This window comes from Hibiscus syriacus, unplaced genomic scaffold, assembly GCF_006381635.1.
Source record: "Hibiscus syriacus cultivar Baekdansim isolate YM2019G1 unplaced genomic scaffold, ASM638163v2 tig00110402_pilon, whole genome shotgun sequence".
In the NCBI taxonomy this organism is placed as follows: domain Eukaryota; kingdom Viridiplantae; phylum Streptophyta; class Magnoliopsida; order Malvales; family Malvaceae; genus Hibiscus; species Hibiscus syriacus.
This window is the reverse complement of record NW_024062722.1, coordinates 561,809-588,815: the sequence shown is the minus strand read 5'-3', so window position 1 is coordinate 588,815 and position 27,007 is coordinate 561,809. Positions and strand designations below refer to the sequence as shown.

The 27,007-nt window shown below is 34.3% G+C and overlaps 3 protein-coding genes and 1 pseudogene across 4 annotated transcripts; 2 read left to right on the top strand and 2 right to left on the bottom strand.

Moving 5' to 3' along the window:
* Positions 1 to 9,143: 9,143 nt before the first annotated feature.
* On the bottom strand, positions 9,144 to 11,514 carry LOC120123572 (uncharacterized protein At3g27210-like). Of its 2 annotated transcripts, none has more exons than XM_039142419.1 (3): positions 11,121 to 11,514; positions 9,791 to 9,918; positions 9,144 to 9,751 (listed from the first exon to the last, which is right to left on the bottom strand). In XM_039142419.1, exons 1-3 carry the CDS (start codon positions 11,290 to 11,292, stop codon positions 9,302 to 9,304), a joined length of 750 nt encoding a protein of 249 aa, XP_038998350.1. In that variant the 5' UTR covers positions 11,293 to 11,514; the 3' UTR covers positions 9,144 to 9,301. The 2 variants fall into 2 exon arrangements, with proteins under 2 accessions (XP_038998350.1, XP_038998351.1); XM_039142420.1 differs by having other exon boundaries at positions 9,171 to 9,714; positions 9,838 to 9,918; positions 11,121 to 11,504.
* Positions 11,515 to 14,956: 3,442 nt separating this feature from the next.
* On the top strand, positions 14,957 to 16,628 carry LOC120123695 (protein LYK2-like). The gene is made up of 3 exons (XM_039142526.1): positions 14,957 to 15,191; positions 15,524 to 15,559; positions 16,385 to 16,628. The coding sequence occupies exons 1-3, from the start codon at positions 14,971 to 14,973 to the stop codon at positions 16,626 to 16,628; spliced, it is 501 nt and encodes a 166-aa protein (XP_038998457.1). The 5' UTR covers positions 14,957 to 14,970.
* Positions 16,629 to 17,056: 428 nt separating this feature from the next.
* LOC120123694 lies at positions 17,057 to 18,419 on the bottom strand (annotated as a pseudogene).
* Positions 18,420 to 24,118: 5,699 nt separating this feature from the next.
* LOC120123571 (cytochrome c1-2, heme protein, mitochondrial) lies at positions 24,119 to 26,968 on the top strand. Its single transcript, XM_039142418.1, has 8 exons — positions 24,119 to 24,216; positions 24,621 to 24,690; positions 24,901 to 25,109; positions 25,399 to 25,678; positions 25,761 to 25,832; positions 26,270 to 26,386; positions 26,474 to 26,539; positions 26,612 to 26,968. Exons 2-8 carry the CDS (start codon positions 24,634 to 24,636, stop codon positions 26,726 to 26,728), a joined length of 918 nt encoding a protein of 305 aa, XP_038998349.1. The 5' UTR covers positions 24,119 to 24,216; positions 24,621 to 24,633; the 3' UTR covers positions 26,729 to 26,968.
* Positions 26,969 to 27,007: the final 39 nt, after the last annotated feature.

The window sequence follows — 27,007 nt, the reverse complement described above, 5'->3', positions numbered from 1 at the left end:
TTTTCAATCTAATCGGTACAATTATACCGGTTTTATGAGAGAATATGTCTAAATAATGTGTCGACACTAATATAGTTTGTGTCGATATTTTTTTTCCAGAATGAATGGAAAACAGGGTGCACTCATAAAGTGTCGATCCATTAATAAAAAGTGTCGATCCCAAAATCATCGAACCCAAAAGTATAATGTAATATGTCTAAATAATGTGTCGACACTAATATAGTTTGTGTCGATATTTTTTTCCCAGAATGAATGGAAAACATGGTGTACCCATAAAGTGTCGATCCATATATAAAAAGTGTCGATCCCAAAATCATCGAACCCAAAAGTATAATGTAATATGTAATTTTTCAATCTAACCGGTACAAGTATACCGGTTTTATGAGAGAATATGTCTAAATAATGTGTCGACACGTTATAGTTTGTGTCGATACTAATTTAAATATCAAGTGTTTTTCCACCGTTTACGATATATAGTACTCTTAATCGAGAAACCCTGAACATAAAGGCAAGCAGGCAGATCTTCCTCTTTCTTCTACCGTTATCATAAGTGACGATCAGATATTCAGGTAAATTTATCGATATTTTATGGGTTTGATTGATTTCTATATTGGAGTTTTTATCCTGAATGTGTTTGTGTTCCATTGTAATAGGGGTAGCATCCAACCAAAATGGCTCCAAAACGTCAGCGTCAGAAGCGAGGTCTTTCTCAAAGCTCTTCTCAACCCAGTTCTTCTCAATCACCTCCTTCTGTAACAAACGATTCTTCTGAGGAAATTAGGTCCTTCGAAACTCTGAACTTTAGATCCGACATGGAGAAACAAAGATGGCAGACGAGTTTTAAAGTAAGGAAGATTCGTCCCGAACGTGTCATTGACCTGGGTTTCTTGTTTGATGATAAATATGCATTTAGTTTTAAATTCACATTTACATCTTGGGGTTGGCTTGAATTCCTTGGTGTAGAACCAAGATATTATCCCAACCTAGTTAGAGTCTTCTACAACAATGCTTCCTTACAGCACGAGCCTAATAAGACTAATATAATAGGAATTAATACACATGTCATGGGGAAGGATATATATATCTCCAGAAACTATTGCGAAGGGTTTAGGTGTAGCGAATACAGGGACTTCAGATGAAAATGGTGTAGATTGGTCTACAATTAAACGGGTTACTAGAAATAGCCCAATTCACCTCGATGTAGAGTCGAGAGTGTTTCACAAAATGCTCACATGGTATATCCAGCCTAGTGGGGGAAAACATTCAACGCTTCGAGACAGCGATTATTGGTGGATAGCAAAGTATAAATCCAAAACGGCTCCAAACATTGCAAAACTCATATTTAATACAATTGTATATATGGTCACAAAGGGAGCAACAATTTCAACTACACTACCATATGGATGTGTCATCACCCATCTGTTGAAGAAGAAGGAAGTTGATTTTTCGCATGACGCCCCTGTTCGATTAACCCGCAAGATTGACATGGTATTTATTAAAAAAGCGGGATATGATTTTGTTGAAAAACTCGGTTGGAAGCGTGTCAAGGAGGTCGGATTAGATCAAGAGAGGGAGGAAATGGACCCCGTTGGCTATGAAGAAGAGCAACCAAGTGGAGACGCAATGATGGAAGAAGCTCCAGTTGCAGAGGATGTCACAATTAAGACCGTGATGGAATACATGGTCAATTTTCGGGAGCATATTGATTCCCTTGTGAGTGGAATGCGATCCGATATTTCATCATTGCAACGTGAAGTCTCCATGTTGCGTAACGAATTACGTCAACGACATCAAACGAGTTAGGTAATTCATTATCTATGTTTCTTAACATTTACACGTTCTGAACTTTATTTTATTTTCTTTTAACAGATGTGGACAACCAAGCGGTCGCAGAAGATGAAGCTGACGATGAAGATGACGATGATGATGACGATGAAGCTGGCGATGAAGATGATGACGATGATGATGATGAAGATGATGATCCAAACAAGTATATCGTGTCTGCAACGCCGCCTTCAAGAAAACTTTTAATTTTTGATCTCAATGGTGTCCTTGCCTACATCCCAAGACTGCCGGCAGGTTTTAATTCTATTCTTTTGTATCCATTATTTTAACATATAAGCGTAGAACTTTAATCTCATTTTCTTCATGTTGTAGATGTTGTCCTCATAAGAGGATTATTTGAATTTATGCAATTTTGTGTCGACAATTTTGTTGTTGCCCTTTGGTCTTCAAAGATGAGGTTAGAACATGTTTGAGGCAATTGAATTACTGTAGTCAAAATCGTTAATATACATTTGAATGTTAACATTCAAACTTGATTACAATCTCAGGCATAACGTCGACCGTGTACTTGAGAAACTACCTGTATTTTCCGAGCATTTTCTATTCGTGTGGGTAAGATGAATGTCATTACAGTTTGCTGACTTTTCGTTGTCTATGATTCCTACATATTTATGTTCGACTGTTTGTGAACAGGATCAAAAAAAATGCAAAACATACGATTCTGTTACCTACTGTAAAGATCTCAATGATGTTTGGAACGCGTGTCCAGATTTTAATGAGCTAAATACACTTTTGGTCGATGATTCAGCGGAAAAAATGATTTATAATCCGGTAAGTTACATTTATGCAATATGTTTTTCCAGTTGAACAGGTGTTCAGACATTGATTATTTTAACAACTTATGTGTTTATATAGAAATACAATTACATATGTCCACATACCTTTGACGCTGCTTCCAATTCGAACGACAAAGCTCTAGGTATGACAGAAATTTATTCATGCTTATGCGAATTTAATTTATTGTTAGTAAAATTGCACCTCATTAGTTTGATAATTGAAATTATTTATGTATGTCCTCAGAAAAAGGCGGAAACATACGAGAGTATTTGGAAAATTTGTTGAAGGCCTCTAATGTTCCGGACTTTGTTAGAAACAACCCTTTTTCATCGGATTAATTTTGTTTGTCGGTACATTATTTGAACATTCTTGTGTATTTATTTTGGTGTGATTATATTGTGTGTATATTTTCATTAATTATTCCATATTTGCTTCTATGTGTACATATATATTTGAGTGTCTATACTTTTTTAATATATTGTAAAGTATCTATCCTTTTTATAAAAGTGTCTATACTTTTTCCACTGTGGAAAACATTAATTTAAGGTTATATTTTGAGTGAGTTTTAAGATATTAATTTAGTAATTATAGGCGTCTAATGATTTATTTTTACGTTACGGTATATATATTATTAAATTAAAAATTCTTAATATTATTTTATAAAATATCAAAACAATCAACTAATTTTTGTGCAAATGAAATTATTAAATTAATATTGTAGGTGGAAAACATGAAACATACTTAAAAAAAATTGAAACATAAATTACATATCTTTAAAAAAAGTATCGATCCTTTTATAAAAAGTATGGACACTTTCAAATATTATAATAAAATAGGTAAATTGCAATGCTATCGGTATAAATATACCGGTTTTATGCGCGAATAGGTCTACAACCTATATCGACACTTTTTAATCTTGTGTCGGTACTTTATGTCCAGATTGGAAGAAAAATGTGTCGATACATTGTTAAAAAGTGTCGACATTTACACATCGGAACCCATAATTATAATGTAATAGATAATTTGTAATATAACCGGTATAAATATACCGGTTTTATGTGCGAATAGGTCTACAACCTATATCGACACTTTTTAATATTGTGTCGGTACTTATGTCCATATTGGAAGAAAAATGTGTCGATACGATTTAAAAAAGTATCGACATTTACACATCGGAACCCAGATTTATAATGTAATAGATAATTTTGTAATATAACCGGTATAAATATACCGGTTTTATGAGCGAATAGGTCTAAACCTATATCGACACTTTATAATATTGTGTCGGTACTTTATGTCCAGATTGGAAGAAAAATGTGTCGATACCATTTAAAAAAGTGTCGGTAATTTTAAGTAACGCGGTTTTCTTCCTTCATTCAAAATATTTATATGTACATACAATAGGAGTCATGTTGATACTTACGATATATTATATGGAGATCGTTGTCATTCCATTCCGTCTTCGAAAAAATCAGTTGATGTAGGCTGTGTGCTTGTACTCAAACTGAGCTTGACTTGAGGACATGTTAGTTTGTTATGCCCCTCACCGTTGCAGTACCCACATCGCCTAATTTTCTTCTCGATCTTGTTCTTCGGCACTTCTTTTCGCTTGCGTTGTTTTCGTTGAGGGTCACGAACATTGTTTACTATAATGCTCTGGTTGACTGAATGATTCAAACCAAACGAGTTTTCTAATTCTTCTATTAGTTTTTCATCTCATCTCTTGCGGTTTGAAAGACTCGTCTGTTTGATGCAATGTAGCATAACCTACTTGACGTTGAACGTAGAGCAGCGAACCTTGCCATTTGCATCACTTCTGGAGACACATTCAAATCAACATAGCTGGGTGCAGAAGCCTTCGCATCATTAGTCCACCTACTTTGAATCAAAGTCCCGGGCAAATATGTGTAGTCCAATTGCTTCAAAATGTGAAGTTGATGGCGACACGGAAGTCCAACGGTCTCGAATTTTTTGCAGGAGCAAATTAGAGTTTTCGTACGAGAATCAAAACTAATTTCAAATTTCCTATTTTTTTCTGCGTACTTTGACAAAATATAATGTTGACATTCATCTGATAAGGACTTAATCTCTGCCTCAATCCGGTACAATGTCTCCCGTATAAGTTCATCTTGGAACACACGAAAAGATTCGCGGGTAAAAATCGCAGCGGCATGGCTTTCAAGGTCGACCAGTTTTGTGATCTGGAAGGGCTTCGTATGGGAACTTAAGTAATCCGCTTTCAACTCGTTCATACGCATTCTACTAATTCCATCTTCAATTGCACGAACAACATCTAAATATGTCTTCTTGTGTTTCAGTGCAATAGCTAGTGAAGCATTCATAGACTCGCACCTTTGTGTTGAGCGAATATTGGAAAAGAAATGACCGTTAGATATGCTTGTGCCCATAAGTGTCGTGTATTTCCCTTCTCAATCACCCATGGATGCTTTTGGACGTTGAATTCTGAAACAATCGAACGCCATTGAATATCAAATTCCTTGGTTGTCCACCAGGAAGCCATGCATTTTGAGAATGCTGCTGTAAACTTTGGGTCACCAATGTTAGCTTGTGCATTGCGAGAAAGATGCCAAGAACATAATCTGTGCTTAGCATAAGGGATAACAGATTTGATAGCCCTCTGCATTGCCCTATCCCCATCGGTTACAACGGAAATAGGTGATTTATTCATCATGGCTTCTAAAAAATTCTGTAGAACCCACTCGAAAGATTGAGACGTCTCGTCAGCGATTATGGCAGTGGCAAACACAATTATGTTATGGTGATGATTGACACCAACAATAGGCATAATTGGTCGACCATACAAATTATCTTTGTACGTTGTGTCGAACGCAATTACATCACCGAAGCATGTGTAATCCGATCTCGATGTAGAATCCGACCAAATAAGATTATACAATGCCTCCGATTTGTCTACCGAGTATGTCATAAAAAACCCGGGATCATCATGTTTCTTATAATCAAAGTAGGCAATAAGCGCATTCACATCCCCATCGACGATTTCCTTTGCTTTACCTCTTTGAAGTGCATTGTAGAGGTCTTTATGTGTAAATCCAACATTATGATAGCCCCCTGCCTGCTGCGTTAAATAGTTCATTACTTGTGACGTGCCAACACCGACCTCTTTCAATGTTGTTGCCTCATCGATATCAGCCTTACTTACAGCTCTATTAGAACGCATAAATGGTGTCATAGCAGATGTGCACAATGCATGATTATGTTTCTGATCAGACTTACTTATAACCCACTGATCGTTTGTATTTGTTGCTGTAACTACGACTCTAGCCTTACATCCTGTTCTTGTGACTGGCGTATAAGCACGTTGATGATCAACAGTATTGACTTTTGATACTCGAAACCCTTCTTTGGAACAACAAAATTCTTGTGTCTTCACATTCCCTTCCACGTCAAGCCGTGTTGTTCCCTTACGTGCACTAAACCCATGTTCCCGTGCGAATCCCTTGTAAAAGTGCCAAGCTTGATCACGTGAACAGAAGAGCTGACCAACCAATCTGTCAGATTCATCAACATTATGTACTTCATAGCATTCCTCGGTTGGCTTAACATTGTCTACATCAGTATTATCCATGGCAAAAATTTTGTTGTGCAAGTTCAGTGCTCCAGGAGTTGATGGAGATGTAAGCAAAGGTTCATTTTGAACATGTTTCAGTCGTGCTGCTTTCACTATGATGTGGCATTGGTAGTGGTAGTTAAAGGGTGGGTACAACATTAAATTCGCAGTACATATTTAGGTATGTACAATAATTACAAGTATATATTATCATTAAATTTAGGTATGTACAATAACTACATATTTAGGTATGTTTGTTAACTACATATTTAGGTATATACATCTTTTGAGTGAGTTTTAAGATATTAATTTAGTAATTATAGGAGTCTAATGATTTATTTTTTACGTTACGGTATATATTATTATTAAATTAAAAACAATAAACATATATTACATATTTATTATTATCTTTGGTTAATGTTGTTAAATTTAAATTATAAATATTATTTTATAAAATATCAAAACAATCAAATAATTTTTTGTGTAAATGAAATTATTAAATTAATATTGTAGGTGGAAAACATGAAACACTGTTAAAAAATTGAAACATAAATTACATAACTTTTAAAAAAAGTATCGATCCTTTTTATAAAAGTATGGACACTTTCAATATAATAGGTAAACATATGATGTAATAGGTAGCGCTTATATAATGTAATAGGTATCGTTTATATAATGTAATAGGTAGTGGTTATATTGTAAAGTATCTATCCTTTTTATAAAAGTGTCCATACTTTTTTCACTGTGGAAAACATTAATTTAAGGTTATCTTTTGAGTGAGTTTTAAGATATTAATTTAGTAATTATAGGCGTCTAATGATTTATTTTTACGTTGCGATATATTATTATTAAATTAAAAATTCTAAATATTATTTTATAAAATATCAAAACAATCAAATAATTTTTGTGCAAATAAAATTATTAAATCAAATTACTTTATTCCAACCATGTGACAAGTGTGACAACTCCATCAACTCACAACTCAGCTTTGAACTCAATCAATATTGTCTTTTAGCTTGATGGTTCATAAAGCATGTTACTTGAACAGTATGAATCAATTATGCAATTTTCATGTTTAATTTAACACTGCATTTCAAATTCATTTCATATGTAATTGGAGTTTGAATTTAAATTTCAATTTGAGTTTGAATTTCAATATATATTTCGGCTCCACTATAAATATTAGCCCAAGCCAATATGCATGATAACATTGATTATTCCTAATTTCCATTGTTTTTTTTCCAACGTTTAAACGCGAGGGAAATCCCGACCATTGTATTTTTTGGTCAACTTTAAAGCGTCAGAAACGTTTCGGGCGTATGATCTGGGTGGTAAACAAATAGCAACTAAAATCATAAGTCCGAAATGCTTCTGAGTACCACCCAAATCATAAGTCCGAAATACTTCCGATGCTCATCAAAATCCAAAGCTCATATGGTGCCAAGCAAAAGGAAATCAAAATTCAAATCTCATATGATGCCAAGCAAAAGGAAATCAAAATCTACAACTTGAGTTTGAACATTGATATGATATGTTCAGTTGTTATCATGTTGGGATTTTCTCGTTTTTGATTGCTTGGATAGTTGTTCTCTTGCTTCTTCAAGTGTCATTAGCTTGTAATTTATAGCTTGGAATGTGTTTGATGTTGTATATATTATTATTAAATTAAAAACAATAAACATATATATTACATATTTATTATTATCTTTGGTTAATGTTGTTAAATTAAAAATTCTAAATAATATTTTATAAAAAATCAAATAATTTTTTGTGCAAATGAAATTATTAAATTAATATTGTAGGTGGAAAACATGAAACACTATTAAAAAAATTGAAACATAAATTACATAACTTTAAAAGAAGTATCGATCCTTTTTATAAAAAGTATGAACACTTTCAATATAATAGGTAAACAAATGATGTAATAGGTAGCGCTTATATAATGTAATAGGTATCGTTTATATAATGTAATAGGTAGTGGTTATATTGTAAAGTGTCTATCCTTTTTATAAAAGTGTCTATACTTTTTCCAATGTGGAAAACATTAATTTAAGGTTATCTTTTGAGTGAGTTTTAAGATATTAATTTAGTAATTATAGGCGTCTAATGATTTATTTTTTACGTTACGATATATATTATTATTAAATTAAAAATTCTAAATATTTTATAAAATATCAAATAATCAAATAATTTTTTGTGCAAATGAAATTATTAAATTAATATTGTAGGTGGAAAACATGAAACACTATTAAAAAAAATTGAAACATAAATTACATAACTTTAAAAGAAGTATCGATCCTTTTATAAAAGTATGGACACTTTCAATATAATAGGTAAACATATGATGTAATAGGTAGCGCTTATATAATGTAATAGGTATCGTTTATATAATGTAATAGGTAGTGGTTATATTGTAAAGTGTCTATCCTTTTTATAAAAGTGTCCATACTTTTTTCACTGTGGAAAACATTAATTTAAGGTTATCTTTTGAGTGAGTTTTAAGATATTAATTTAGTAATTATAGGCGTCTAATGATTTATTTTTTACGTTACGATATATATTATTATTAAATTAAAAATTCTAAATAATATTTTATAAAATATCAAATAATCAAATAATTTTTTGTGCAAATGAAATTATTAAATTAATATTGTAGGTGGAAAACATGAAACACTATTAAAAAAAATTGAAACATAAATTACATAACTTTAAAAGAAGTATCGATCCTTTTTATAAAAAGTATGGACACTTTCAATATAATATAATGTAATAGGTAAATTTGTAATACTATCGGTATAAATATACCGGTTTACTTATAAAATAGGTAAATATAAGCGCTACCTATTACATTATATAAGCGCTACCTAGTATGTTATTGTACTTTATAATATTTCCGGTTAAATAATATAACATAACCGGTATAAATTTTAACTGGTCAATTGTTTAACCGTTCACGCCGTATATTAGCCTTTTTTAGGCGCCGCACCGCATAACTACCCACATGTTTTAGGGCTTAGGCTTCATCGACCTATGTGCAGGGAAGTCCGGAACCCTTCTTCATCGACCTATGCGTCGGTAAATTGATGGATATTAGGACTCATCATTTACAGATATCGCAGGGCTCATCTTCTTCTTCCTCCCATTAAAACTACTGCATGAAACAAAGCTTGGAATGCAACACTGCATGGACTTGAATGGCTTCTCCTTGAACGTAGTCTTATCTCCATTAGGAGTCCTTTCGCTACTGCAAAGAGAGTTAGCTCCAGACACATGAGGGGTTTCATTGGATATATCCTGGTTGCTCGAGGTGTTTAGCTCGTTATTGTCGTCCCCGTTTTCTCTAACGCTCTCCTGAAACAGTTCGAGGAGTTTCCTTTTCTTTCCTGTCGGGGATGTTTCGGAAACCAACAATGGCGATCGATCCACGGTACCCTTGTTAACTCGAGGGGTCCCCACGGAGAAGCTATGATGAACGGGGGTATTACCACGAGACGGAGTAAAATCTGCACATGAATGTACAACATTTGGATGATATAACAACTTGTACTAGACAAAAAAACAAGTACTTAACTCGAAAACGATCAGCTTGCTAGACGAGTTAATTCGAACAGTTAAAATCATCTTACCACCATTGACACTGAAAAAATCATCTTCACAATCCGATTCTAGATATGCCCCGGAATCGAAAAAGGTTTCCTCTTTACTACCTGCAGAACGAAAAGATCGATTCAGCCTAAGGCATTTATATAGCTGAAAAGAATGTCGTTAATGTATGAGCAAAGACATATTGATATGCTTATACCATAGAGTACATATACAAACTACATCAACACGACGTCGAACGTTACTATTATACGACAATAGATCGAACATCTCGGGAAAAAGTGCAAATACACGACTTAACTCGACGCGGATTGACCTATCATTCAGAATCCTTAAAGAAGCAACCTCTGCATTACCCCTGTTGAAATGAATATGTACCCAAGTGTACTGTATTGTGACATAAATTCTACATGTAGTAAGGACCACAACATAATCCTCAAGTTGTCTGTGTTCTTTTATCTCCATTAATGTCGAATTTCGACAGTTAAAAGACGATAAGCTCTTAAAACTGTTTGCAGCTTCCTACTATTTAAGAGTGGTCCATCCATCATCAAGGTCCCCTCCACAAGGACGCATAGTTTAAAACATAGATTCATACAGGAACAAGATTGCTACTTGCTGACTTGTCTGTATACTCAATCAGGCTAAAGTTAGGTTCTCAACTTCAAATTCAACACTACCATACATGAGAAAGATTAACTTCATCTCATGTTCTGCTAGTTTCGGCAATCATCGACGTCGTTTTCGTGTAAACTAACAAATTCCGAACAGCCAATGACTTTTCTTGCAAGACAAGGAGGGGTTAAAATTGCATTTCCATTTTGTTAACAAAAAGCAAAACAAACTCTACAAGCAATTGCAGGTGAGATTTAGTTTGGAGCACAAGAGTGTGCTCCTCCTTGCTAGGATGGACCGCGGGGTGGGTGGGAGTCGCCGCCGCCTGAAAATTTCAAAATTCTCATATAATTTAAATATTTTATTTATATTTTGGTTAATAATATGTTTTCGACTCCTAACATAAAATTCCGAGTTCATCCCTCTGTATATGTTGTCTGTGTTCTTATATAAACAACCCTAAAAATCAATACTTTGGAGCATCATCATTCATCAAACAAAAAACTAATTAATTGACAAACCAAATACTCATTTCAGATCTGACATCATAACACTGAAACATAATCCAAAACCAAAAACAGAGAGAAGATCAACAACCAAATAGAATAGATACTTCTACACTCCATTGAAGGAAAATATGAACCAAATAGATTGTCACCAGAAACAGAAACGAAAAAGGAATGGAATTTACCAAAATATTTGAAAGAATAAGGAGATTTGAGAGCAAAGTGAGGATTGGAAGAAGGTTTCTCCTTAACAGGTGAAGGTGGGATGAGGAGGCTATCTGTTTTAGACTGAAAAGAAAGTTCAAGCTTCATTGGTGACTCTCCAGGACTCCTATGAACTGAAACACATGAACCCATCTTTATCTCTTTTCTTTAGAGCTGCGACATCAGCCAATCTCAGAGCAATGGAAAAAGGATGAAACTTTCTACTTTTTTTCTCTCAGCAACCAAACAGGCAGAGGCAAAGGAAAATGGAAGCGAGATGGAGCAGAGAGAGCGTTCCTTTGGCGTTATGTTAAAGGAGTTGGAAACGAAAATGGTTACTTTGAGTTAGAGAGATAGAGAGACCAGATTTGCCACTGAAATGAAAGGGATGATAGCACTGGCATTACCATTTAGCAAGCAGTGCATCAAAAAAACAACTACTTTTTACGATTTTATTTATTAAAATATTATTTAAATTCCCAGGTTTGACCCTAATAAATGTTCGATATAAACGTTCAATGTTAAATAATTGAGAGTTATCTTTAGACAAATATTATCTTACAACTAACTTAGATTAGTGTAAAATGGCATGTCAGACTCTAAATAGGACTAGATTAATCGTAAGTTATTTGAATTTGATTCAGTTAAAGCTCGATGAATACTCAAATTATATGAATTCAAGTTCAAACTTAAACTCGAATTAAACTCAAGCGAGCTACTTGATATTTGACTCGAAAAACTATCTAGCAAATCGGAAAAAATAACATATTGATTTTTTTTATTTTTAAATTAAATATTAATAATACTAACATGTATATGTTGGTTTTTTTAATATATAATATAATGTTTTAAAGTACTTAAGGTTCGAGTTCGAGTTTCAATCAAACTAAGTCTGAGAATGTTTCGAGTTCAATTTTTTTTCGATCTCTAGTCCAGCTTCAAATTTTTATTTTGAGTTCGAGTATCAAGTAGCTCGTAAGCTTTCCAGTCGAGTCAAACTTTAATTTTTGATTTTGAATTCAAATATAATTTAATAATTTTAACTATAAACCTTTTGAGTCGGGCCGAACTCAACAATGATCGAGTTCGGCTAAATTCATTTACAGCTATAGTCAGATCATTTGTATTATCTAAAACATGTATTTTTATTTATGTGACAATGATACATTGATTAGGATTAAGATGAATGAAAAGAAAAATATTATAAAATTATAAAATTTTATCTCAAAAGAAAATTGTACGAAAATACATATATAAATTTTGCCCAACAAGCAATAAAATGTTTCACTTGTAATTTTTAAATTAATTAATAAATTAGAAATTATAGTAATATTTAATATTAAGGTAAAACATCATATGTAAATATTCAATGAACAAAATATTATTATTTTCAGAAATTAATAAAAATAATACATTAAATTCTAAATAAATTTTAAGCGGACCCTTATTATATTATTTTATTGATTTATGAGCTATTGACTTCTAAAAATTATAGAATGATCATTAAATTTCTTATTTTGTTACAAAATAGTCATGAAATTTTATTGAACTTTTTCAATCATTACAATGTTGCACTGATCATTTTATGATAGTTCGATGAATCTAATGATCATTTTATAACTTCTAAAAGTTTTGTAGTCAAAACGGTCATTTAAATATAATTTAAAGACCTTTAGTGTACTTTACCCTTTTATCTAAACTTGGATTAATCCCCTCTAGCAGAAGAAATTCAAGAAATGTAAGCATGATTTCATACTATTTGTGATTTTTAAAATAAACAATTTATTCATTTAAATAAAAATAGAGTTTATTCCACCTTAGCTCCATTTTGTACAGGAAGGAATGCAGAAAATGTGTTGAGGAGTTAAAATTGAAATTAATTTTTAAAAGGGTTAAATTATAATTTTATAATTATATTAAACTATTCATAAAATTTAAATACCAAAATAGACTATATTATCAAATTTAAAGATAAAAAAATTTCCTCATCGACTTCAGTGGTTAGATAGATCCCGTGGGTAGGGTTGTAAACGAGCCGAGTCAAGCATGAGTATTGTTGAGCTCGACTCGAACTCGAAAAGTTTAAAATTAGGCTCAACTCGATTTAAAAACTCACGAGCTAAAAATTATCAAGCTTAGCTCGAACTCGAAATATAATATTGAAACTCGACTCGAACTCGAAAAAGCTCAAACTCAAAAAAAAATTCAGGAGCTCGATTGAAGCTCGAGACTTGAGCTCGATTGAAGCTCGAACTCAAACTCGAATTTGAACCTACAAAAATCTTATATTATATTTAAAATATATTTTTTAAAAATTATAATTATCAATAATGTATTTTTAATATATTTTAATAATGTAATTTTAAAAAAACTAAAATTATAATATAACAGTTTTTTTCGAGTAGCTCGCGAGCTTTTCAAGTCGAGTATTAAGTAGCTCGTCAAGAATTTGAGTCGAGTTCGAGCTCGAGTTGAGTTCATTCGATTCGAGTATTGATCGAGCTTTGATCGAGTCAATCTCAAATAGCTCACGATCTGTCTCGTCTCATTTACAACCCTAACCGTAGGGTCTCAATTTATATGAAATGCTATACCTACTCTTGCATTAAGTAAAAAGACTATATATTACCTACTTTTGCAATTCACCTACTAATCATGACTTTTGGAAATATATTTGGTCAAATTTAGTATAGGGTTGAAGATATCAAATTTCATTTTGTGTGAATTATATGTAAATTTTATTATCAATTATTTAATGTTTGTAAGTGTAGTTTATATGAACAATGATGGAGTGAATTTAGATATGCTTTTCTTTTTTAGGTTAGGGTCTTTATCATTTTTATCTATATAATATTTTTATATCAATTTAGTCCTCAAAATTATTTAATTATATCATTCTAAACCCTAAAACATAAACCTCAAACCTTGAATCCTAAGTTTTAGTCTCTGAACTCTAAATTCTAAACCTTGGACCTTAAATTCTAACTTAAAACCCTAAACAATAATAAATATTTTAAATATTGATGCAATTAAATAAGGACGAAAAATGATAGATTGAGACTACTAAGGAAAAAAATGACCCTTAAGTTTTTTTATTCAGGGTAAATTATAAATTTGGTAACTAAATTTTACTCACTTCTATTTCACTCATTGTACTTTAAACATTTTCAATTTCCTCACTGAACTTAATACATTGAGTTTTTTGGCCACTCGACAGTTAAATAGTTAACATCGTTAAAATGAATAGTTATATAGATGCAAAACGACGTCGTTTTGGTAAAAAAAATTAACGGTGTTGTTTTTAACGCCTTTAACTATTTAACGACAGAGTAACCAGAATAGAAGAGATAATAAAGTTAAGTGACAGAAAAACCGAATGTATTAAGTTTAGTGAAAAAATTAAAAACTTTTAAAGTTTAGTGAATAAAATATGAGAGAGAGTAAAGTGATGAAATTTGTAATTTACCGTTTTGTTTATATTGAATTCAGCCTGATGTCTAAATTGCAACACATTGGATGGTAGGAGGGTTAAGAAATGAAAGGGTAGAGGGGTAGGGACTAGGGAAGAAAAAAATCCAAAATCTGAAACAATCAATCAAACTGGGATGTTCTATAAATAATTGAGGGAATGATGTAAAACCATGCAAGTTTTGTGCTGTCAATCAACACATACACTGAGGATTTAGATTAGAATATGAACGAACCACGAAGCATGACACATGGCTGAAATTCGACCAGAAGTCACAAATCATTACAAACTATCTATTTCCTTTTTTGTCTTCTTGTTCTCTCACTACCAGACATTAGACATGGCTACGTGGTGGATTAGCAATGAAAAACCAGTTCATAGCATCCTGTTACTGCTTCTTGACTTGGAACCAAAGGCTGAGGATCTATCTTGATGTAGCAGTGGCATTACAGTATATGCACCAGATTATGAATCCAAGCTATGTTCATAGAGATGTCAAGAGCCGGAACATCTTCCTCGATGAAGATTTCAACGCAAAGATCGGGAACTCCGGTATGTCAAGTTGTGTCGAAGATGATACAAAGTAGGGGTGTATTCGGTTCGGTTCGGTTAGGTTAGGTTTTTTATCAAAAATTGAATCGAACCGAAATAAACGGTTTTTCAATATTTAAACCAAAACCGAATAGTTAAAAAATCGAAAAAACTGAAACCGATTTTTTCGGTTCGGTTTATCGATTTTTCAATGAAAAAAACTTTTTTTTACAAAAAATGCATATTCGGTTCAATATGGAACAAATGGGTTCCATATGAAAAATCCGAACCGAACCGTTTAAAGCCAAACCGAACCGAACCGTTTTACTCGATTCGTGTCGGTTTTTCGATTTTTTCGGTTTCGTTGCTCACCCCTAATACCAAGTACCCTGATCTTTCAACTAACCCTGCCATTTGGAGCTTGGTATTGGATATATGAACTGCAAAATAACACCGTTAGCACTGACTGGAAATATAAACAGTAATTAAAAAGAAACAGATTCGTAAACCGTGTCGTGGTAAAAATCACTGTCTTAGAAACGAATTTGTCCCGATGTGTGTAATCGCTGCAGTAGGCGGACCGTCCCCAGAGGTTAACACAGTCGCTCCGAATTCCGTACACCCGAAATCGGAGTGGACTGCTGGTGGTATTGCTCTTCTGATTGGAAAGCACTCAGAGAGAACTCACAGAGAGAACTGTAGAAAACACTTTTGTAAGTGAATTGTGAATGTTTGAGAGTGAGTTGAGAAGCTGAATATAGCTCTCTATTTATAGGCTAGAAATATGGTTAATATCGTCCATAAAATTTCAAGATTAAATCTTTTCTTTTGTAACAGCTGAAACGTCTAGATGAACCTGACTAAAAAATAGTCCAAGTTCATTGCATCATTATTCAGCTGTTATAACTCCTGAAATTATTTCATGTAACCCCTGAAATTAAATTAAATAACTCCTGATTTCATTGCATCATTATTCAGCTGTTATAACTCCTGAAATTATATCATGTAACCCCTGGAATTAAATCAAATAACTCCTGATATTAACAGCTTGTCTCCTCTGTACAAAGCTGGAAATCAACGACCACGACCACGAGCCGAGCCGTGTCGAGACGAGACGGACGGCGGCGGCGGTACGCGAGAGTCCTTCTTATTCTCTATCACTCAACAAGGAAGTGGGAAAGCCAAACCTTAAATACCATTCTCAATAGTATTTACAATTCTATGTGAGATAGAGCATTACCAACACTTGGGTTATCTAGCTCCTGAATATCTTCACCAAGGTGCGATTTCCCCAGCGATCGACATTTTTGCTTACGAGATAGTTTTGCTCGAGACTTTATCCGGACAAACACCGATAAGCAGACCTGATAAGAAGGGAAAAGGGAATGTCTGGCTTTCGGAGAAAATCAAGGCTGTATTGCAGTCAGAAAATGCAGATGAACTAAGGGAGTGCATGGATAGTGCTTTAGCAGATGAACAAAGTTGGTAGGTGACATCAAAGTTGAACTTAACACCCCACGTCGGCAGAACCGCTATCGTTCCACAACCTGGTTGCAGTATTGACCATTCTGTTCCGGAAAGACACCGAACAGCTATGATCATCTTCTATGCTCTTCGCTATAATTTGCAATAATGCACCGGATTAAATCGGCATAGAAATGATATCGTAATTCCGGGGATTTGTCTAAATGGATGTTTGCCATGCTTCAAGTAACCCAACATTCATAACAGATAAACACATGTTTTCTTAACAGAAGAATTCATCAAACAAACATAGGAAACAAATTGTAGCATCAGAATATTTCTCCCAACCAGCATTTTTAATCTGCTTGATCGAATGCCGGAACAATATTGCAGGGGCCTTAGCAGGATCCTTCACCCTTCAATTTAAAAGAAAAAATTGGTAATTTATGGTATTTAGTGTTGAACTGGGGTATCCTTTTTGATATAGGTTTGCCACACTGTGAGAAGAAGCATGATAACAGCATAAATTTGAGCAGCAATAGCCCAACTGCCCAAGGCTTTGTGAAATAGTTGTGCACATAGGCCGCTCGCCATCGAGGCCAACAACTTTTGCAATGACTATCGAGTTTATCGCTAAGTTCTGAATAATAGAATTCCTTGATATAAGTATCATTGTAAAGATTACTGAAAAACTGGGTTGAATCTTCGAGACTCAGCCAGTTATCGATGATCTCATTCTTGCATAGTATCTCCATGCCATTGTTGGTGTCGATAAGGTTATCCAGGAGCTTGGCAATGACCGAAACACCGCTCGTACGCGATCAGGTTCCGGAAGATCGGTTCGGTTGTCTCTTGGATAAGCAACGACGGGATTTCGAGACAACCGTCATTGAACTTAATGTCCAAGACGCTATCCGCCGTGCCTTTCTTGAATTTTACTCCAGCTTCTTTGAGCCTTGTGACGGAACGAATTGGTTGCCATCGGTTTGTCGGTTTGTTTTTGATTTCTTGGAATGGTAACACCAATGACAATCTTAACAGATCAAGAATATGCTTGATATCTTGATCTTTGACTTGACATGTTTGTACCGGAGGTGGATGAGAAGTGAAGGTATTAGCAAAGAACTTAAGGGCAAGTTCAATCAAGGACTCGGTTTCATTAGGGAGACTGGTTTTTTCAAACAACAGTTCAAGCACTAACCAGGGGATTTGATTCTCAAGCAAGATCAGATCATGGTGCAGATATTGCAGCATACATGACATGGCGAAAATCGGGTCACAATGCTCCTTGTCCTTTTTGGCATCTTTACGGGAACATCTCAGTAACGAAGACACCATCGAGCAGCATCGTTTTAATGAATTCATCGCCCAATTCCGCAGCAAAATCATGGCCTGCATAGCAAGCACTGGCCTGTTTCTCGATCGACTTAACAGCATTAATCAAATCAGATAAAACTTTCTGTTCTTCAACCTCCTTGGATTCTCGGGACATCGACCCGTGACGACTTGTAATCACCCTGGAAAAGCAAGCTTTCAAGTACTTCATTGTGATTTTCTCAGTGGCTACCAAGTGCTTCTTGCCATGGTGCATTGGCCCAATGGAGAAACAATTGGGAAGAAAAGAGTTTTTGTTGTGCCGGAAGAGTATGGTCGGGATGTTGAAGATGCAGTAGCTTTGGGGCATAGATGAACAAGCATCCCTCAGTTCATCCTTCAGAGAAGCCAACGATCCTACATCGATTATAACGATTTCACTCGATCTTTCCCTTGCTGCTGCCATTTACAAGCCTGCTGAAGGAGATCTTTTCAAGATTATAATGCTTGAAAATAATACAACCAAGTTCTTATTTCAAGATTAGAATACTGATCCCTTGCTTCAGCCTGAGTCATTCAAGATTCCATGCCCTAAAAGTGTTACATTACTACATCATTTGATTGCCCTTATGCACTGTAAAGGCACAAAAAGAAAGAGAAAAAGGGTTCGATTTTCAGCTGGCAACCGGCAAGGTTCCTTCATCTTTTGTAGAGTAAACCATCTGATCTTAGCTCTAAATTCTTTACAAATTAATCAGAATGCTTTATTTCCAGTGCGGGAAAAGTGGAAAGTACCCTCGGTTAAGATCGGTGGATGGATTGATCGACAAGTTATCGAGATCAGTGGATGGATCATACATCAATCTGTTCAAAGCTCTTGCAAACCTCTACTGTTACTTGCAATTGCAACTTTTGTATGTTGTATATGTTGAAAACCTCTTAAGACTATTACATGTAATTTATAAGAAAGGAAGAGTAGGTGCACATTCAACACATTAAAGAACTCCCCTAGATCAGTCCTCTTTTATGTATGTTTGCCATAGTGTGAGAACAAACATGATAAAACCATAAAATGTAGTGACAGCCCAAGGCTTGCTGAAATAGTTTCGGACTAAGTGCGCCCGCCATCGAGGCCACCACCTTTCGCAACGCCAGTTCAGTTTATCACCAAGTTCGCAACCAGTCACTGTTTTATAAGCTCACCTCCTCTAATATAAGATCTTGCGTTCGTTCGTGATCGTATAAATCGGAACTCCAACTTCTTATCTTCAAATAGATGGCAAAGGATCAAGGGAGTTAAAGCATGTCCCTTGTTGAATGCTTTTTACCTTTGAAAAGTTAAAGGAAAATGTAAACATTGTTTTTCTTCATCATCACACTAAGAATAAAGCAAATTACAGTAAAAAAAAGTTAAAAATAATTTAGTGTAAGCATTATTTTATTAAAATATGATATGGCATGGCATTAGTGATCGGAACTCTGGACTATTTTATTATTATTTTAGTATGACATGATATTTTTTATTACTATTTAATATTAAATAACTGAAAACATAAAATAAAAATTGACTATCGCCGTAGATGGTGATCGTTCGGTCCCAAATTTTATGAGCCAGTTCGTCTCAACACCCCGAGTTTAAATCTAGTGGATCACCGAAAAATGTCCCAAAACCCGTACTGAAATATTTTAGTTTTCTCACTTTCCATCTCTAATTCATGGACTTTGGAGTAAGTTCCAAAAAAATGGAGCCCGGATTCAGACTCAAGGCAAACCGACCCATAAAAATTGGGACCGAACGACCACAATATACGGCGGTCGGTAGTGGTGTCCCAAAACCTTTTGTTTTTATTTTATATTTTAATTTATTTTATATTAAATAATGAAAAATGCCACATAATACGAAAATAATAAAAAAATAATTTGGATTGATCAAAACAGAAATAATTCGAAAGTTCTGTTAGTAAATTAGAAAAATTGAAAATACGACAAGTAAAAAAGGAGAAAGAGTATAATTCAGTGAGGAATGATGTGATTTACCCTTATATAAATGTGACATACTTAACCAATCTTTATAATTTATAAATTTTATTTATTGGGGTAATTAGAAGCTCATTTACACTTTTCAATTCATATGGGGAAAATGTGAGGACTGGGTGTTTGGGTGGTTGGAATTCATTGTAATTATATGATAATAAAACTATAGTATTACATATTTATACAGAGATTTTCTAAGCACATAATGATTTAAACTCAAATTACTTATCATATGAATTAATCTTGTTGATATATATATTGAATTTAAATTCAAATTATTTATTCTTGAAGAATTATTACATATTATTATTATATACAAAGTAGACATAATCAGACGATACCAAGCTGATATATATATATATATATATTGCAGAAGAAGTAAAGCTTTATTTTGACTTGATTGTATAACCAAGAGCAACAGCATATTGAAGAAGATCTTCGAACTCGTCACCGCTAATGAGCTTATCTCCGTTGTCATCGGCATGCTGAAGAGCGCCAAGAGCTCGAAACGCCGCCACTCGCGACCCCATCTCATTGAATGCTTTCTTCAGCTCCGACTTGCTCAGACGCCCGTCTCTGTCGCCGTCGAATCGCCGGAACAAGGCTTTCAGTTGTCCCTTCGACAACGGCAGGGCTGCCGGCTTTGGTTCCCACCTTTGATCCATTGTCTCTCACTCTCCGGAAATTTCAAGAGTATATGTATGTTTTGCTTAGGGTTCTACAGGTAGCTAGGGTTTATATATATATATATATATACACACACACACGCACAACTATTCTCATATTCTTCAATCGGATTTCTTTGCTGAATTCTCAAACTGCAAATTAGGTAGAATCAGATTCGTGGTGATCTTTCATGGAATATAGTCTGGATTCATTGTATTCTTAAAAGTACATTACGTGATTGTTTTTTATAATTTGTTATGATTACATGTTTTTAATAGGTTTAATATAATTTTCGGTGATTAAATTATACTTTAAATTGGTTTTTTTTTTGAGAATTTTTCGTTAAAAATAGGTGTATAATGTTTTTTCCTTTACATTTTTAGATGTTTATAAGGAAGGGCAACGGTCGAGTCGGGTCTCGGTCCACATTTTTAGATGTTTATAAGGAAGGGCAACGGTCGGGTCGGGTCTCGGTCCACCCGAACCGAACCAAAAATTATACATCCTCCACCCAATCCGAAAAAATGCACTTTTCATCCAACCCGAAATGGATCCGTCTTTTTGAGAAAAAATCTTACTCGACCCAACACGAAATAATATATTTATTTAAAAAAATACTTTTATTCAATAAAAATAGGAATTTAATTGGAAAAATTATATAGAGGGGTATTATTGCAATTATCCCTAAATATGTAAGATAAAATTACAATTTTTCGGGTAGGATCGAATATTTTTCACCCTAAATCTGAACCTGACCTGACCCAAACCTAACCTCTAAAAAACTCGACCCGACCAGAACATAATCTATAAAAGTTTTCTCGACCTGACAAGAATCCAAAATTTAAAAAAAAACGATCAGGTCGAGTCAAAACCCATCAAGTTCAGGTCTCATGTCATCCCTATGTGTCTACCTTTTAAAAACCATTAAATGACAAGTGTCATTTTTAGATTTTTGAAAAAAAAATAATATTTTAATTTTTTTAAAAAATTGTGACACGTGTCACTTAACGGTTTTTCAACGCTAAACACCCAAAATTATAAGAAAAAAATATTAAACACCTATTTTAACAAAAAAAAATTATTTAGACACGGAAAGTAATTTAAAGTATAATTTAATACTAAAAGTGAATTAAGCCTTTTCATTACAATTTCAAAAAGTTTGCTACGAAAACATGTTTGGAAATTTTTTTCTACCACGTGCAAATTCTGATAGTTTATTCATTGAAAATTAAAATTCGAATAATATAGTTTTGACATAATACTAAAAATAGCCCCTAACATTTATTAAAATGGTAATTTTAACCCTTATTCCTTTTTTTAGCATTTTAACCAACAACGTATTATTTTAGGGAAAAAATCTCCCTTCATGGATGAAAATCATCAGTTAACACACAATTAACTCTCTAAAGTATGAGCATTTTTAATTTAAAATGAAATGTTGAGGGCTAAAATGACCTAGAAAAAAAATAAGGGACAAAATGATTATTTTGTCAAATATTAGGTTTTTTTGCCCTAAAATTAAACGTTGGAGCCCAAAATACTACAAAAGAATAAAATATACAATAAAATGACCATTGTGGTAAACATTGGGGGACTATTTGTGGCATTATGCCTATCGTTTTTGGTATATATATGTTTATATTTTTAAAATGTCAAATGCAAAATGTATACTTTGATATAATATGTAATGTGATTTAAATTGTTGATTCCTTTATTAATGTAATTGAATTTATATTATTAAATAAATCTAAATCAGCCAATGAAAATTTAAATATTGGATTTCCCCCTAAATCAATGAATCTATATCAATATCTTATTTTTCATTTTTATTTGGCATAATATCAAAATTAGTCCTCAGTGTTTACTAAAATAATCATTTTATCTCCAATTCTATTTTTTGGAAGATTTTGGTTCCCAATGTTTCATTTTAGGGGAAAATGCTCCTAACATTTGATAAAATAATCATTTTATCCTTTATTTTTTTGTGGCATTTTAGCCCTCAACATTTCATTTTATGTTAAAAAGGCTCCTATTTTGGAGCGTTAATTGTGTGTTAACTAATGGTTTTCACCTATAGAGAAAGCTTTTGCCCCAAAGAGAAACAATAGGGGGCTAAAATGCTAAAACAAATAATCTAGGCCAAAATGATTATTTTAATAAACGTTGAGGGTTATTTTTGGTATCATGCCTTTTTATTTATACTATCTTGGAGTACTAATTGAGTTGAGCATAGACCAATTAAGTTAGACTCGATTAATGCTAGAATCAAGTTGATTGATTCAAACTCGACTCAATTCCTTGACGAGTCAAATCGTTACGCATTCTATATATACCATGCCTTTTATTTCCCTACGTATGCTTCTTCAGTTGCCCAGAGAAATTTGAAGAACTTGTGTAGGTAAATATGAACTCTAAGTTTAGTGATAATGACTTGAAAAGGGTTAATTGCATGAGATGTCCCTAAATTACGAGCCGATTTCTAAATTAGTTCCGAATCTCAAAACATTCTAATTGAGTATTCAAAGTATCAAGATCGTATCAATCAGATCCTTCCATTAGCGTAGTCATTAGGTTAGGCTTAAATGCTAACTCGGATATATGATGTAAAGGCCAATTTATGCACATCGAGCAATTCTGACGTGTCAAAAAAGGAAAGGAAAAGATGGCATTTATGGAAAAGAAAAGATGGGCTCGTCGGTCGCCGCGTCTACAATCATCGGTTGTTATATCTGTGGGCCGATGAAGTCCATACTTTTTAGCCTGCACTTTTTCAATCCCTAAACGTAATTATGAACTTCGTTTTGTTGGGAAATGCCTTAATCTTCACAAATCGACGATTGACTCTTTCATTTATTCATCCTCCGATCTCCATTGACCATCTTCCAATGGGCCTTGAATTGGATTATGTTGGTTAACTCGTCGTTCTCTTGTGGTCCACCATTCAGATTGGTCATTCATCTACTAGAGTTATGTCACATCAACATGTCAATTAATCATAATGATAAAATTATATTTTAATGATGTATGGACAACATAATATTTTAAGTATTAGCTTGACGACAAATGTAAATGAAGAATTTATCCACAAAATACAAGTCAAACAATTTCGGGACCAGATTTTATTATATCTCAGTGAACTTGTTAACGTCCAATTCAAACCACCGTCGATTTTTCAACAGAAAATGACGAGTTTGGAACATATGAATAGTTAGGTGGTCATTTTGTAACTTTTACTAGTCCGAGACTCAACAAAACAACATCATTTTATAAATTTTAATAGTCGATGAACTCAACAAACTAATACGGACCATTTGTTTTTAAGGTCTATGGGTAGTTGCTTTGGGTTGTTGTCTCAGCAAAAACTGGGCCCTTTTTCTTGAGCCATTTCATCAATGGGCTGTTCTTCAGTCACTCAAATGGCCGATTTTCATTGGCCCAAAACCTACTCACTGACTAAATCAATCTTCAATCACTTATCCATCTTCTGCTCTATCTTTTTTTTTTTCAGCTGTTCCTCTATTTTCCTCTGGATCTCTGAAGCAGCCACCGGTTCCTTTGATCTCCATCTCTCTGAGATCAATCTTCAATCTATCCCCCAAGTTCGTTCTCTTTTCATCTCTGGGTTTATTTATTTATTTCTCCTCCATAGTTGTCGGATCTGCCACCCCGATCCCCTATTTTAGGGTTTCCTCGTTCATCCTTTTTCAACTACAGCTCCACCTTTTCTGGTTTTTTTGTGCTGTTTTTCAAAGTGGCTTTATGCGAAAAATCTGACCGGCGTTCGTGTTTTTACGTTTATCCTTTGATTTCATGAGTACCCAATTGTTTGAACACACTAAAGCTTTCTTCCTTTTCGAGAATTAATGATTTTTCTGGCTAAAAAGATAGATTTTTTGGAGTAGTTAGAATGTATATAATACGAATTCTCTGTTTAATCTCATTTGGTCGGATTTTTATTTGTAAATATGTTTTTTTTTCTCATTAAAGTGCTCATTTTTTTCAGGATATTAATTGAAATGGCTGGAGGATTAATCCGCCAGGTTTTGAGGAAGAATTTTCAATCTCGATCTGCTGTAAGATTCGTTCATAGTTTTTCCTTCATTGATATTATGCTCATCTACTATGGATTTGGTACACAGTTCTTTCTGGATTTTCTTGGATTTTCCACTTTCCTGAATTTTTGTCAAGTTCTGATGCTTTTTCATCTTTGAACGATAATGAAATGTTTCTTTAGGATTTAATTTTCTACCCGATGTCGATATTTGTTATGCATTGTTGTTCAGGTTCAAGCCTTATCATGGTTTACGTCGAGGAAAGCTAACGACGATGCTGGTTCTGCTGGTATGAGGACTGTCGCACTCCTTGGAGCCGGTGTTACCGGTTTACTAGGTTTCGCAACAGTGGCCTCTGCTGATGAGGCAGAACACGGGTTAGGAGTTCCAAATTATCCTTGGCCTCACGAAGGCATCCTCAGTTCATACGACCATGCTTCGTGAGTTATGTTTGTCCTTACTTTTTGGTTGCATGCACAAAAGTGATTAAGCTTTATTTAAAAACGTGATCCTAGTACGAGCATCAATGATTCCTGGATATATAACCGGAGCCAGGAACGGTTTCTTTCATTTTGGATCCTATTGATTTCTACTCTTTACAAGTTCCATTCTGCGAATGGGGAGAATCTATTTAGACACTTGCACTTTAGTTGTAATGTTAGGTTAACCATTGCTGATACTTTAATACTTTGCTACCGTAGTAATGTGAGAATAATTTTGCATGATCAGGATTCGCCGTGGTCACCAGGTTTACCAGCAAGTATGCGCATCCTGCCACTCTATGTCTCTAATATCGTACCGTGATTTGGTGGGGGTTGCATATACAGAAGAGGAGACGAAGGCTATGGCAGCTGAGATTGAGGTGACTGATGGTCCTAATGATGAGGGCGAGTTGTTTACTCGTCCGGGTAAGCTCAGTGACCGCTTCCCTCAGCCATATGCAAACGAACAAGCAGCTAGGTTTGCAAATGGAGGGGCTTATCCTCCTGATTTAAGTCTCATTACCAAAGTAATTCCTGACTTTCATTTGGATTACTGTGGAAGTTTTTTTTTATAGATCCTTGAGATTCATACTTTGTTATTTTTTTCAGGCTCGTCATAATGGTCAGAATTATGTATTTGCGCTTCTAACTGGTTATCGTGATCCTCCCGCTGGTGTTTCGGTAAAATTCGGTTTCTCACTATGTTCAAACATCTAATTTGGAATTAAGCTTTGTGCAAAGATACTACATATGTATTATATTTGGCAATTGGGAGTATGCAACCGAAGAGACAATGTGGTGGGTCTGAAGTTAGGATGGAATTTTTTGTAACTCTTCGAATTTTGTCATTTTAACTGTCGTTTTTCAGCGAGTTTCTGTCTTGTGAAAACGGCCCATTTTAAATGCAAGGCCGATGTCTTTTTGTAGCGTTATAGTTCATAATTTAAGCATTGATTTAACCATGAACAGTAGTTCTTTTTTGTTCAGTAGCTTTTGTATGCATGTGTGGTAGGTACATACATCGCTTTGACGTTAATAGCAGGCTACAGATGGTTTGCCCCGACTGAATATTCTTTGTCGAGATTAATACCTAAAGTCCTTGTTTCTCAATATTGTAGATTCGTGACGGGTTACACTATAACCCTTACTTTCCCGGGGGAGCAATTGCCATGCCTAAAATGCTTATTGATGGTGCTTTGGAGTACGAAGACGGCACCCCTGCAACTGAAGCTCAGGTTGGTCTCTGCCTTCTGTTTCAGTCATTTTTCCAACGGGATCAAGAACCTTCCTAATCATTTGCATATTATTGTCATATGGTGTAGATGGGGAAAGATGTGGTGACATTTTTGTCATGGGCAGCAGAGCCGGAAATGGAAGAAAGGAAGCTGGTGCGTATCATTTCATCTAAAGATGCCTCGTTTTAACAGATTAATTCCTGATGTTTCCGTGTTCTAACGCAGATGGGCTTTAAATGGATATTCGTATTGTCGCTGGCACTGCTCCAAGCCGGCTACTACCGCCGCTTGAGGTGGTCCGTTCTCAAATCTCGCAAGCTGGTCGTTGACGTCGTCAACTAGCCGCCATCTTTCGGTTTCTCTCAATGTTAAACTGTTAATGTGTTTTTCTCGGATTTGTTTAAAAAATAATCGCTTGTGGAGACGTTCTAGGTTTCTGCCATATGACCTATTGGTGGTGATGGATAACCTAAACGAGTCTCGGCTTTTTGGGTTGAGAGGAAATAAGCTACTCGACGCACATCAACATTCATTTTTGCTCAAAGACTTAAATTTCTTTTACATCTCTTTTCAGATTCTATATTTCTTATTGTTCTCGGTGCAGATTAAGATGTCATTTAC

Coding starts and splice junctions, on each gene's coding strand:
- LOC120123572 (XM_039142419.1), bottom strand. CDS start 11,292: ATGGGTTCATGTGTTTCAGTTCATAGGAGTCCTGGAGAGTCACCAATG. Junction 9,919..11,120: donor TTATTCTTTCAAATATTTTG/GTAAATTCCATT, acceptor TTCGTTCTGCAG/GTAGTAAAGAGGAAACCTTT. Junction 9,752..9,790: donor ACTCGTCTAGCAAGCTGATC/GTTTTCGAGTTA, acceptor GTCTAGTACAAG/TTGTTATATCATCCAAATGT.
- LOC120123695 (XM_039142526.1), top strand. CDS start 14,971: ATGAAAAACCAGTTCATAGCATCCTGTTACTGCTTCTTGACTTGGAAC. Junction 15,192..15,523: donor TGTGTCGAAGATGATACAAA/GTAGGGGTGTAT, acceptor CCCTAATACCAA/GTACCCTGATCTTTCAACTA. Junction 15,560..16,384: donor ACTAACCCTGCCATTTGGAG/CTTGGTATTGGA, acceptor GCATTACCAACA/CTTGGGTTATCTAGCTCCTG.
- LOC120123571 (XM_039142418.1), top strand. CDS start 24,634: ATGGCTGGAGGATTAATCCGCCAGGTTTTGAGGAAGAATTTTCAATCT. Junction 25,110..25,398: donor AGTTCATACGACCATGCTTC/GTGAGTTATGTT, acceptor TTGCATGATCAG/GATTCGCCGTGGTCACCAGG. Junction 26,540..26,611: donor AAATGGAAGAAAGGAAGCTG/GTGCGTATCATT, acceptor GTTCTAACGCAG/ATGGGCTTTAAATGGATATT.